General features: G+C 41.3%; 1 protein-coding gene across 1 annotated transcript in view; it reads right to left on the reverse strand.

Moving 5' to 3' along the window:
- The window catches only part of MACF1 (microtubule actin crosslinking factor 1), a 339,095-nt gene that overhangs the window by 160,184 nt on the left and 165,517 nt on the right, over positions 1-13,394 (reverse strand). Inside the window, 10 exon segments of the mRNA XM_032302100.1 lie at positions 576-704; positions 1,919-2,195; positions 2,995-3,149; positions 3,350-3,443; positions 3,526-3,653; positions 4,425-4,520; positions 4,672-4,791; positions 5,206-5,312; positions 5,414-5,526; positions 6,182-6,348. Coding sequence (XP_032157991.1) covers positions 576-704; positions 1,919-2,195; positions 2,995-3,149; positions 3,350-3,443; positions 3,526-3,653; positions 4,425-4,520; positions 4,672-4,791; positions 5,206-5,312; positions 5,414-5,526; positions 6,182-6,348 — 1,386 coding nt within the window.

Genomic DNA, 13,394 nt, shown 5'->3' on the forward strand with positions numbered 1-13,394 from the left:
TGAAATTACAAAAAAGAAGACAGAATGAGGGAGGGAGAGACTTATTGAATAGTTTCTCCATACCAGATCTCCCTGCAGGCAGGAGGTGAAGTGGAAGGAACATGAAGTTTGGGAGTAGAGGGCCTGTGTTTGGCAACTGCACTCACTACATACTGATTTTGACCTCAGTTTTCAGTATCACAATTCTTTTTAGTAAAAAGGGTTAATAAAAATACCTTGCTCTTAAGGGTATTTCAAAGGGCAGAAGAGCTACTTCATGCAGAAAGGGAATTTGTTGTAAACTGCTGCTCATGGTTACCATTCTTTTCCAGAGCCCCCTCATCTTATGTCTGGTTTGTTTTTGTTTTTGTTTTTAAAGTAGGCTCTATGCCCAGCGTGGAGCCCAACATGGAACTTGAACTCACAACCCCAAGATTAAGACCTGAGCTGAGATCAAGAATCAGATGCTGAACTGACTGAGCCACCCAGGTGCCCCCAGAGTCCCCTTCTCGGAAATAGCTGTCTGGTACACACTATTCCATTATCCGCCCTGCCTCACTTGCACCCTGCCATAATGTATTCTGAATGACACACACCTCATACAACCTGGCCTCTTTGACACTTGAGCCCAGTTCTTCCACACTGGTGTGGATATGCTGCTGTGTTTCCAGCTGCAACTCCACACTCGGCAGGTCATTGCCCCACTCTGCTCGCTCCAATTTCATCTGGAAAGGGAAAAAAAAAAAACCATATATAACTGACTAAATAGACAAACAGAAAATTTTCAGGACTGATGTTGGGCAAGGGGGTTGAGGGTGGAAGACTAGGCAAGAGGACACCTAGGCCATCTCCATCATGGTCTCTTACAGAAAACATGCCAACGTTACCCCCACTGAGCTGGAGACTAGACCCCACCAACTACTGCAGCAAGGGCAGCCTTCTGCTGCTGCATTACAGGATACATGCCTGAGTTTATCAGGCAGAAAGGTGTTTCCATGGCTGAAGATTAACTTTATAAACTTTAGGCCTTTTCCTTAATAGACACTCTTCATTTCACAATCAGAATGGATGTAAGAAAGAAACAGCTAAAAATGTTTAACTTCATTCATGGCATCAAATACTGACCAATGGTAGGTAATTTTCAAATAGCTTGTCTTTGGATGTTTTTATTTATTGGTACCTGGGGAATCCACCACCAGGGCATGGGAAGAATTTAAAAGAAAACAAAAGGATGGGGTGCATGGGTGGCTCAGTCAGTTAAGTGTCTACCTTCAACTCAGGTCATGACCTGAGGTCCTGGGACCGAGCCCGTGTCGGGCTCCCTGCTCAAGGATAAGTCTGCTTCTCCCTCTTCCTCCCCCTGTTCATGCACTCACTCTCTCTCTCTCTCTTTCCAATAAATAAATAAACAAACAAACAAACAAACAAATAAATAAATAAAATCTTAAAAATAAAGAAAACAAAAGGATTAGAAGGATAAAAAGGACAATATCGAATTTGAACCACGATCCTAGAATATGTGTGAACAGTGCCCCTAAGAACTATGAAACACAGGGAGCTGGGCTTCAACTCATGAGGTAAGACCAGCAACAAAGAGTGAAGAATCAGCTCCCCTGCCAATGAGGAAAGGTCCGAAAAGGTGACTGAGAATATGTAGGCTGCAATTTCTTCCATCAACCCCACTTTCAGCAGTTAGCTGAAGGGAACAGACTCCCAAAGGACTTCAAATCAGAAAAGCCTATGATATTTGGTGTAGGATTTTTGAGGATTTGAGATGATCTCACCCACTTAACATTTGAGAAAGGGGCTTGAGTCCCTGGCAGCATTAATAATTAAGAGAGTTTACACCAGGGGCGTAGAGCAACCTGACCCCTTTAGACAAGCTGCTGGATCCAGTAAACCTGAATGTACTGCATAAATATTTGGAACATACACCCACCTGCATTTCTTCTACCCAAGACAGTAGTTCATACACAAATCGAAGATTGCCTTCATCCTCAGAGGAGGAGATAGACACAAGTTCAGCCCGAGTCATGGGCTTCCGGAACCAGGAGGTAGAGGAAGAATGGGTTCCCTTGGTCAAGGGCTCTGCTTTCAGATGAGTAGTGGTTAAAGCAGAGGGCGGAGCCAATTCAAGTGACGTGAAATGGCCCTTTCGATACAAGTTTGTGCACTCTAGACGCAAGGTGACCAGCTCGTCCTGCAGGCGCATAACCCTGAAATGCAAGAAAAGAAAACAGGAAGGGGCTTAAATCTGTAACTCACTTTTTTTTTTTTTTAAGTAGGAAGCCCAACGTGCAGCTTGAACTCACAGCCCTGAGATCAGAGTCACATGCTCCACTGGCCGAGCCAGTCACGTGCCCCTGTAATGTAATTTTTAAGATAAAATATTCCTTATCCATTTGACAAGGATGAGATAAAAATAAAAATGAGATCATATTAGGAAAATTGTTCTGAAAAAGAAGTGTTACATGAATGCAAGGTGATATTAACATCTTTATCATTCAGAGCTGTTGAGGCAAATGCCAAATTACAGTGTTAACTGGAAAGAGGCAAACCAGTATCTGCTTATTTAACTTTTAGATAGTATAACGGACTGAACAATGGATTATGGGTCAAAATATGTGAGTCTTAGTCTTGGCTCTGTACAAACTACATGACTTAGATGATCCTTATCCTCTCTATGGGACTTGGTTTTCTTTTCTACAAAATGATGCATTCAGTCACCAGCAGTTCTAACCTAGATGTGGTACTGTATCCTAGCAGGTCACCCTGAAATACGTGTGGGTGTTATAAGATCCCACAATGATGAGGGAATCCTATAGGTACTTAGTGGAAAGGGCCTGCAGTAAGGGGAAATTGTCCTCCACCACGAGAATTTTCCTGTCCCAAATACCTATAGTATCCCCATTGAGCCACTAACCTCTGACCCAAGTTATAAGATTCCGAGGCTGACTCTTGATCTGTGACCCTTAGCAGTAAGCATGCCCTCTGTCTGTGTCTCATGTTGCTCACCTAAAAGCCAGCTCTTCTAGCTGGTAGTAATTCTCATCCCGTAGGATCTGGAGGTCCACCTGCAGCTGCCTGATGAGACCTTCACATTCCTGAATGTACATGATGACATCTGATTCGCACTGTACTGGCTGTCCTGATTCCAGGTGAGCAGCATCCTAAGAGAGAAAGGGAGTAATGGGCGTGGGAGAATACCAGTGCCCCCAGACACACGGACGGAGGGAGCCAAAGGGTCACTGCACATCAAAGAGTGAGGAAGTGACACGGCTGGACTTGTCAGTTGTTAATCTGGACCATTAGAGCACTGGGTGAGAAGGGGAGAACATGGGACATGAGGAGAGAGACAGCACACACTCACAGCCTGCAGTGTATTCTTAGCTAGTGTCAGCTTCTCTTCACAGTTCAAAGCACCATTCTGGATTTTGTTCGCAATCTGTAGCAGCAATTCCAGCCTATATAAGATAAAAACCATAGTCACATGCCAGGCTCCAAGTGGATAGGTAACATCAGGTCGCCTTCAGACTCTGGGCCCACCTCTCCACAGCTGGGCGAAGCGATTTCTCTCGCTCCAGCATCTCAATGATGAGCTTTCCCCACTCTTCCTCCACATCATTCGGGTGATAACCTTGAGGCAGTTTAATTCGGCCAAATTCTATCCACACCTAAAAAATCCCAGAGACAACAGTTTATTCCAAAAACACAGCCATGCCCTCAGGCCCAGTTTTATGTATTCTTGCTACCTCACTCGTGCTTCTCCACCCTGCTGCCCACTGTTTCTCCCAATAAGAGGAAACAGCGGAATACTTAGCAGTTTCTCAACCTGAGATGAGAGCTGAGAAACCACCTCCAAAATACAGAGACTACTGCCTGTTCTAAATCTTTCCATTCCTTCTACATTTCCATGAATCCTCCTGTCCTCTCAATAACCCCCCCTTCCGGAAACACCAAATGCCCTTATCTATGGTTTCAAACGCTCTAGGAATCAAAATGCGAAAGGAAGTCTCTTTCTCTTCCATCTCAGCAAAACAATTTGCTTCCTTCTGAAAAACAGAAAACTCATTCACAAAACGTGGCATTTCTGAATAAATGTATGCCATTTTTCAAAAGCCTCTTCAAGAAATACAGGTGGGGTTATGGACATTGGGGAGGGTATGTGCTTTGGTGAGTGCTGTGAAGTGTGTAAACCTGGTGATTCACAGACCTGTACCTCTGGGGATAAAAATATATGTTTATTTAAAAAAAAAAAATACAGATGGCTGATACTGCCCCTTTACCACAAACTTTCAAGACCAGCCTAAAAGTGAGGCTTTTTGTCACCCTGAGAACATTGCTATTAATGCAGGTTGGGAAGAGGATGCAGGCCATCTAACAAAGAAGTAACAATAGGGCAAACCAACACACCCCAAGAATCCACAAAGGATAAGCTTCCTTACCTCTAATAATTTATATAACTCCTCAATTCTTCCTTTTTCTCTCTCCTTGGCCAGAATTTCTGTTTCTTTGAAGTGTATATATTGGTTATAAAGTGCCTACAAAATTAATCTTTGGTAAATGAATGGACAGGTATAAGAAACCTGACCCACCTTTTATCCCACCTCACCCAGGAGCCAGTAGCAACATGCTCTGAGACTTAATCCCAGGAATGAATTTATAAAAAACAACTTAAGTCCATGACTTTACCTTTAGTTCTACAGGGTTCTGGGGGAAAGATTTATCTGACATCAGTATTGTATGCTGTTTGATCCAGGGAATGAGGGAGTCCACTCGGCTTTGGTATTCTTGCCACCTGGAGTCTACTTCCTATTGCCAAAAGGTAGATATCACACACCTTCTGATTAGCAGTACACAAAACAATCACAGGAGACAGTAGCTTAGGCCACCCCAAACCACATAAAATCCCCTTCCTCTAACTGCTTCCATGGCTACTCAGCCTAATGCTTCAAGTCCCAGTTTCAGAGCTCCTCAAGGGCTCTCAAGAGGGGATTCAATTTCCTGACACTAGAATAGTCTATGCAGGATGCTACAAAATTAGCAGCATCTGGATTCGTTCCCAGAGACCAAAGACAAAGACCACGTGTGAAGAGGATGTGGATTCACTTTGCTCTTTATAAACGCACTATGCATACATTGAGTGCTGGAGAAATAAGGTCTAATCAGTACGTTCCACCCAAACACATAGAAGTCAGAAGGTATTTTGGGAAAGTGTTCTTGTACCGTAGCACTGATCCCTTCTCCACCCTCAGGGACTTTAGGGAAGGCATCATAAATTGAAGACACGTAAGTGATCACAGACTTTTCATCTGGAGATGGCACATCCACATCTGAGAGAGAAAGGATAAGAAATTGCTCAGTCAGTACCGATGCAACTGCCAGGAGGACAATTAATATAAGGCAAACATACTCAACTCTGGCCAGGTCTCACCTTCGGCATCCAGCAAGCGGGTAACCCCCAGTCTTTCTGCCACTTCGAAAGCCTGCTCCAAGTTCTCACGGTTACTTTGGATTTGTACCCTCTCCATATCCACCAGATCAGGTCTGTAAAAGTTCACCAAGGCACATGAAAGGCTACCATCTATCTATACACCACATATGAGTTCACACTAAGTAAACCTCTTAGAAGTACCCGGGTGGAATATGCTGATTGCATTAGAGAGAAAGCAAGAGGTTTAGAAAGGTGCTCATCGCATTTTCAAGTACATGCCAGGAACCCAGCGCTTGCTCATTCCTATCTTCCTGACTCTCACCCCAGCCACCTGTTGTTCCTCATCCACTCTAAGCAAGCCCCCACTTCAAGGCCTCTGCACTTGCTGCTTCCTCCCAGTGCATCACTCTGACCCTGGAAGGCCTGCATGGCTCACTTCTTTACAGCTCTACTCCAGCACCCTCATCAGAGAGGCATCTCCAGTGACCCTGTCCGAAACAACACACCCCATCTCTCTCTGCCTATCCATGTGCTTACCATCATATAACACCAGGTGTTTGTCACCTAATAACAAATAAGCTCCATGAAAGCAAGAGCTGTTGTTATTTGTACCCAGTGCCTAGAATAGTAGGAGTTCAACACATATTCCTTTTTTAAATAAGTAAAACGAACCAGAGTCTTGAGTTTCGGTTAAGAGGAAAAGCATTATAACTTATTACAAAAAGATGGGCAGCTCGTCCAGGCACAGGGGAATTCTACTGCATTTACCTGTACCGGTGAATAAGTGCATTGAACATCTTCCCATCACTCCAGCAGGAGGAAAAATTGGTACATTTAATTCCTGTGTAACCAGCTGTCACCTTCTGGGTCCACAAGAGCAGCTTCTCCTTGGCTGACATGTCCCCTGACTCTCCACTAATGTAAATGTCAGAGATCTGCCAAAAGATGGGACACAGAGTACTTCAGTATAAATAAGATGAAGCCTTCTAGCCTTCTCTTCTTCATGCGTATGGCTCTTAGAAGAAGGAGATCCAAGGCAGGCAGAACTTCAGACAACAACTCCAACATAGATCCATGCTCTTTCGTAGTCAAAGCGATGCAAATTAAAACTACAGAGGTAATTTTTCACCTACCAACCGGGGTAAGTTTTTTCTAATGATACTGTCAGTACTGGAGAGAATACCTAACATGGGTTCTCACACACCACACTATTGAGAATGCACGTGACCTAACTCCTCCAGATGTCAGGTTTGTTTTTTTTTTTTTTTAAGATTTTATTTATTTATTTGACAGACAGAGATCACAAGTAGGCAGAGAGGCAGATAGAGAGAGAGGAGGATACAGGCTTCCTGTTGAGCAGAGAGCCCGATGCGGGTCTCAATCCCAGGACCCTGGGATCATGACCTGAAGGCAGAGGCTTTAACCCACTGAGCCACCCAGGTGCCCCCAGATGTCAGTTTTGAATCAAGTCTTAAAACACACATACACTTGGGCGCCTGGGTGGCTCAGTGGGTTGGGCCTCTGCCTTTGGCTCGGGTCATGATCTCAGAGTTCTGGGATCGAGTCCCGCATCGGGCTCTCTGCTCGGCAGGGAGCCTGCTTCCTCCCCTCTCTCTCTCTCTCTCTCTCTCCTCTCTCTTTCTCTCTCTCTGTGCCTACTTGTCATCTCTCTCTGTTAAATAAATAAAATCTTTAAAAAAAAAACACACACACATACACTTGACAGGAAACCATCAGAGATACATGCAAAAAAGGTTTATACAAGAATGCTTGTCAAAATATGATAAACATTACAGCAAAAATTACAGAGCTTCAACTCCAATGAGGGATTGATTGATTACAAAGTAAGGGTATATATACATAGTAGAATTCTCTATCAGACTTAAAACGGTATGCTTTAGCCAGTCTTAATGACATTGGAAAATTATCACCATATTTTATGAAAAGAAAAAGAACACAAACAAAGTAATATATAATAATAGTGGTTTTGTGTAAAAGATATATTGAATACCTAAGTATACAGTCATATGTACAGATATTTATATGAATACACAAGATATGTGATAAATGCATATGTGTACATGAGAGTAAATAAGGCGAAATACAGGAGAGAAAGACACCAAATTAGTCATCACAGGTATCTCTAAGTGGTAGCATTAGAGGTGATATTTCTATTTTCCAAATTTTTTATGTCATATGCATTTTTATAAGAAAATGAACAGTTATTTTATGAAACCCCTCAAATCTAGCACAGGAACTACTTTAGAGAGAGGATGGTGTGGGAGAGAAGTGCATGCCTTTGGTTCCACACAGACCTGGACTTGAATCTCAACTTCACCAACTGTAAACTGGGCCTCAGTCATAACGTCTGTAAATTGGGAATACTACCTACTACCTTTTCTCGGGATTGCTATAATAACCAACAAGATTATAAGTTAAATCACCTAGTCCAAACACAGGCCTATGCACAACAGAGTTCCATTCACTCTTCCTCATATGGAAGATGGTCTTCCTTTAATTCTTACTTCTATATAACTTTAAATGTTATCTTCAATTACTGGGTTTTATTTCATACATTTGATCTTATCTCCCTTAGACTACAGGTTTCCTGAGGAGCCAGTCCCACATCTTAATAATCAGAATGATCTAAAATTCAAGAGTAGCCCCTACGAGGGAAAGCTTGTCAAAGTGGCATGTTCAAGAAGTCGGAATTTTGTGGAAGAAATAACTTCCAACTCTGAGACTCAGTGACCACAGGGCTTCCATGCATCACCTACAACCTAGTGCTGTGCTGGTCACCTGCTGGATACTTAACATGTTTAATTAATACTCACTTAGTCTAAAAAGAAAACAATAGACAAATATAAAAAACTAAAATAAACAAACATATTCTGGGGTAAGACCCACCTAGAATCCTGAGATGCACAATTTTTTTGACAGCAAACTTACCTGTCAGTAAATTCAAAACAGTGTGTAGTATAACCAAACAAGTCTGAGCTAATATCAACAATGGTTGTCTCTCCTGGAGTGGGACTATGGGTAAATTTCTTTTTACTTTTCTTTTCTTCAGACTTTAAAAAATGAACACATTTTACTCTTATAATGAAAGCTACAAGATAACCTTTATCAATAAGAAAAAGAATAAGCCACTGAGTCAGAGAGACATGCATTTGAGAGGAGGTATTTACCAGGAATGTAAACTCGGGCAAATAAATTATCTACGCTCCTTGCACCCCTTCTTCCCCATATTTAAAACAGAATAGTAACTTTCTTGTAGGGTCATTATAAGGAGAAAATAAAGTGATGTAGGTAATGTGCCTAGGGAATGAGCATTCCCTTTCTGTCATATTAAAACAGCATGCTGGGATGCCTGGATGGCTCAGTTGGTTAAGCGTCTGCCTTCGGCTCAGGTCATGATTTCAGGGTCCTGGGATCAAGCCCCACATCAGGCTACCTGTTCAGCGGGGAGCCTGCTTCTCCCTCTCCCATTCCACCTGCTTCTGCTCCCCCTCTGCCCCATCAAATAAATAAAATGTTTAAAAAAAAAAAAAAAACTGTATGCCCAGCACAATTCTAGGGCTGGGTGTTTTGGGCAGGGAAGGCACAGGCATGTCAGTAGAATACCTGTCTCTCAGCTATCTCCATCAGGTGTAGCACTGTGAAAGGTGTAGCTCCCTGGTGGTTAGTACAAGGGCCAATCAACAATAAGGCACTTCCAAGTCTCTGAATAGAATTTACAAACTCAACTCCTGGCAGATAAGACTAAGTATCTGGTGAACGTATTCTAAATTCAGAAAAACACAGGGTCAGGAACTTTAACACTCCACTAAGTACACAAGAAAGCTGAAGACTACTAAACAGTACTAAGGTGTCTGAAGAAAGATTATAGGAACTCATACAAGAGTATGAGTAGCCTGCATAGAGTCTAGAAAAGGGGAATCAATACGTGTTGCCTCCAGGACTGTGATGGCAAAATGGTGGCATAACCAGTAAATTCCAGGATTCTCGTCCCCTTGACAGGTGCAATTCTACAGGAGAAATCGGGTTGCCAAACTTTAATGATGCCAGTTAGTAATATCACCCTACAAATCTATCCTCTCCACCCACCATCTCATTGCTTTGACTCCATGTTCACCTGACAATCTTCAGATTAGTCATGATACAGATTTCCTAAAGCAACAAAATGCACTGAGTGGTCAGTTTGAATACTGTAGCACTTGGAGGTTCTAACTCATATGTAAATTAATTAATTTATATCGGTTAATCTCTAGCAAGTATGACCACTGTGAATTAATCCCTTAAAATTTAGTCAACTCCAAGTATGCTGGGGGAAAAAAAATGTACAGAGTTGCAAAGCGGAGGGCCCAACCATGCACCACAGTATCCAAGTCATCATCCTGTGACTCCGGGTGAAAACCAGTCTCTCCCCAGGACCAATTCTATTCCAGTTCTCCTTAACAACATTTCAAGATGCTCATGTCAGTGGCTCGATACCACCCACCACCGACAGATCCCACTGCTTCCACGTTAGCTGCTTCACACACATATGAAGACAAAAACACTGTCAGGAACAGGATATGCTGAAGTGAAAAGGGATAGAATCCGAATAAACAAGAGGAAATCTGAGTATTTGGATTCTTTATTTAAAAAAAATTCCACTTAATTAGCTGGCATTGTATGTCCAATACAACCACAGTCAGTCTCTGGTGTATCCTATCTGCCAATCACAGTTATCTTGTATATCACACCAAAAATAGTTCAATGAACAGCTTTCCTTCAGATTTTCCACACAGCTATAATGAGCCAGGGAAATGGCTGGATCCCTCAGGGAAAGGAAAAATGCCCTGTTTGGATTAGGGCCCTTCTTAGCCTGTGAACTGGATGAAAAAAATGGGATTATCATCACAACCATCTCAGTAATTAAACTGGGTTTTTGCTCACCTCTTCATGGAACACTCACATGTGATGAGCACAGTGCTGTCCTTGGGCCTGTGGAGAAGCTTTTACCTTAATCTCCCAAATGCAGAAACCCAGCTTCCATGTCAGGGAGCTTTCTCCCTCATCTGGATTTACTTTTCTATTCTTTCCTTTTCATTTCATTTGGTTTTAAAGATTGATTTATTTATTTTAGAGAGAAAGAGTGAGCAAGAATGAGCAAGCAAGAAGAGGGACAGAGAAATTCTTCAGCAGACTCCGCACCAAGTGTGGAGCCCAGCATAGGGCTCAATTTCATAACCCTGAGATCATGACCTGAGATGAAACCAAGAGTCACAAACCCAACTGACCGCACCATCCAGGTGTCCTATCTCTTCTGGATTTTTAAAAAGAAGCCATCTGGAGAGGAGGACAGCTTCAACACCATCCCAGAGACTATGCAGGTCCACCTGAATTCTCTTTCAAACCACACTTTCCAAGTCTTGATTAATTCCTTCTCTGAAGTACATCTAAAAATTTAATGTGTTCCTAATAATTCAATAAGTATTTACTGAACAACATCTAGTCTGTGCTTAATATTCCAGACACCATGGAGAAGAACAAAAAAAAAAACAAGTCAAACACCATTTAGTCATTCTGTTATTTCTTTGACAACCACTCTATTCTAGGAGCTGTGGTTAAGTTCTTGGTATCTCAAGATAAACAAGTCAAACACTGGGGCGCCTGGCTGGCTCAGTTGGTAGGGCATGGAACTCTCAATCTCAGGGTTGTGAGCAAGTTCGAGCCCCACACTGGCAGTAGAGATTACTTAAAAATAAAATCTTAAAAAAAAAAAAAAAGAAACAAAGAAAGTCAAACACTAATTATTCATTCTGCTGTTTCTTGACAAGCACTATATTTTAGAGCTGTGTTTAAGTTCTTGGTATCTCAAGACAAAAGCACAACCTCAGGCCTCAAGTCCAAGCAGTTTAACAGTATGACACACAGAGGGACCAATGCTGTGACAGAGGTAAACAAGTAACCCAAACTAGCAATGCCAACGTGAGATGACATTTATGTTGAGATGGCATTTATGCTGAGTTTCAAGATATAAGTAGAAGTTAGTCAAGTGAAAAGAGGTAAATAAAAAACCAGACATGCTTGCCTTGAAAAAACTAGGTGATTTTTGCCCTATCTGGCTAAAATAAGACTATCCCAAATATAAGGCCCTCCCCAATTTTTCCAAATGATAACAGATGGATGGAAGAGAGGAATGGAAAAGGGAAGCTTTGTGGTCCTCTTGAATATATAAACTTTTAGAAATATATTTACATAGATAAATGCTTATATATAAATTAAGCAGTATATCTAATGCATTAGTTTAGAATTAATGCCACTTGCTTTGATGAGCACCAGGCATTGTATGTAAGTCAACATCACTGTGGAAGTAAACATCACTACAAAAGTCAACATCACTACGGAAGTCATCACTTCCAATGACTTCCGATCACCACACCCAAAACTAATTATTACACTGCATGATAACTGGAATTTAAATAACAACTGTTTAAAAAATTTGAATTAACGCATTTTATACTTTTACATTTCATAAAACCACGTTATTCAAACTCTTTGAATGCATCTTTGGCACCAATGCCTTTTTCATCAGTAAAGCTACTTTGAAAGAAAAGTAAAGATTTTTGAGTGAATATTCTAGAAAACATCATCTATACTTCTTATTAAGATTTCTGAGACACAATAGCACTTTTCTGGATCCATGTTGTCACAGGAAATTTTATCCCCCCGCCACTGGAATCCAGTTGCATAACATTTAGCTAGACTTTTTTCCCCCATTCATTCATTCTATTGGTATTTATTTATGGTTCCCATAATGTGAACATTTGCTGTGTGTTTCTTAAGAGATGTAAATAATTTTTTTAGGTTTTTAATGTGATTAAGACTTATACACAATACATTCAATGCTTCAAATTAGGATGTTTATATTCTCACAAACAATATAACTAAAACTTCCTTAGTTTTTTTGTTTAACCAGTTATGTGGGTTGCCATCAGCTGAACTAGCAGATGGTGACACTAATCCATTCATCCTTTTTTATGAACTGATTAATTTCACTGGGAGCCCAATAACAAGAAAAACTTTATAAAAAGTCAAATACAAAGAGAACCCCTCTTTTCTGAAGGCTAGATTCTGGAGGGAAAAAAAAAAAAATCTTACCTTCCATGTACCATATGTGGTAGGTCATAAGAAAGAGTTATGCTGAAGGCCCCAAAGAAGCAACCATAACTGAGTAACTAGTAATATCAAGTAGAGGATCTCAGCAGATGAAAAGTTAGTAAGAGTTATAGTGGTAAAAAAAAAAAAAATCACATTTTAACAAGTATGATTTAAATTTACCCTTGAAGGATGTTCTAGAATAGACAAAGAGAAAGAAGAAAAGAATTCTAGGCAGAAAGTGAATGCAAACAAAGACTGGAAGTTGAAATAAGTTGAAACTGGAATAGACGGTTGAGGGGTTGACCCATTAGGATAGGTAGGTTCAAAGGGAAAGTTAACACAGGAGAGAAGTTTAGATAGATCACTGAGAGTTGGAAGGCTAGGATATGGAGTTTGAACTTTGTTAAGTCTATGTATAAGTTTCAGGGAATGGGACTAGATATAGTGAGCAAAGAGAGACTCGATTCTCATGTCCTGAAGTTTCTAGCTGACCTCATCCCACAACACAGATAGCATCAGACTGAAAACTTCCATCCAAAGAGCAGGTCAGGGGAGGTGCCATTGTTCATAACAAATGCCTGGCTAGTTAGAGGGCCCTAAAAGCAGCTGTGTTTATTACCGACATCTGAGTTGGGTAACAGTCAAGGGGTGCTCCTTTCAGCATTCAAATTTAGAATCTTGAAGGGCTGTCTAGGGAATATGATTGGAATGGAAACCCTAGGTCATAAAATATGGGCATCCTTCTATTCTACTAACTTTTGGTAAACAGCTCTCTGAATACCAGTTCTACTTGGGATATCACTTCCATACACAGGGTGTGAAGAGATCTTCC

The sequence above is a fragment of the Mustela erminea genome, chromosome 10 (genome assembly GCF_009829155.1).
Source record: "Mustela erminea isolate mMusErm1 chromosome 10, mMusErm1.Pri, whole genome shotgun sequence".
NCBI classification, from domain to species: Eukaryota; Metazoa; Chordata; class Mammalia; order Carnivora; family Mustelidae; genus Mustela; species Mustela erminea.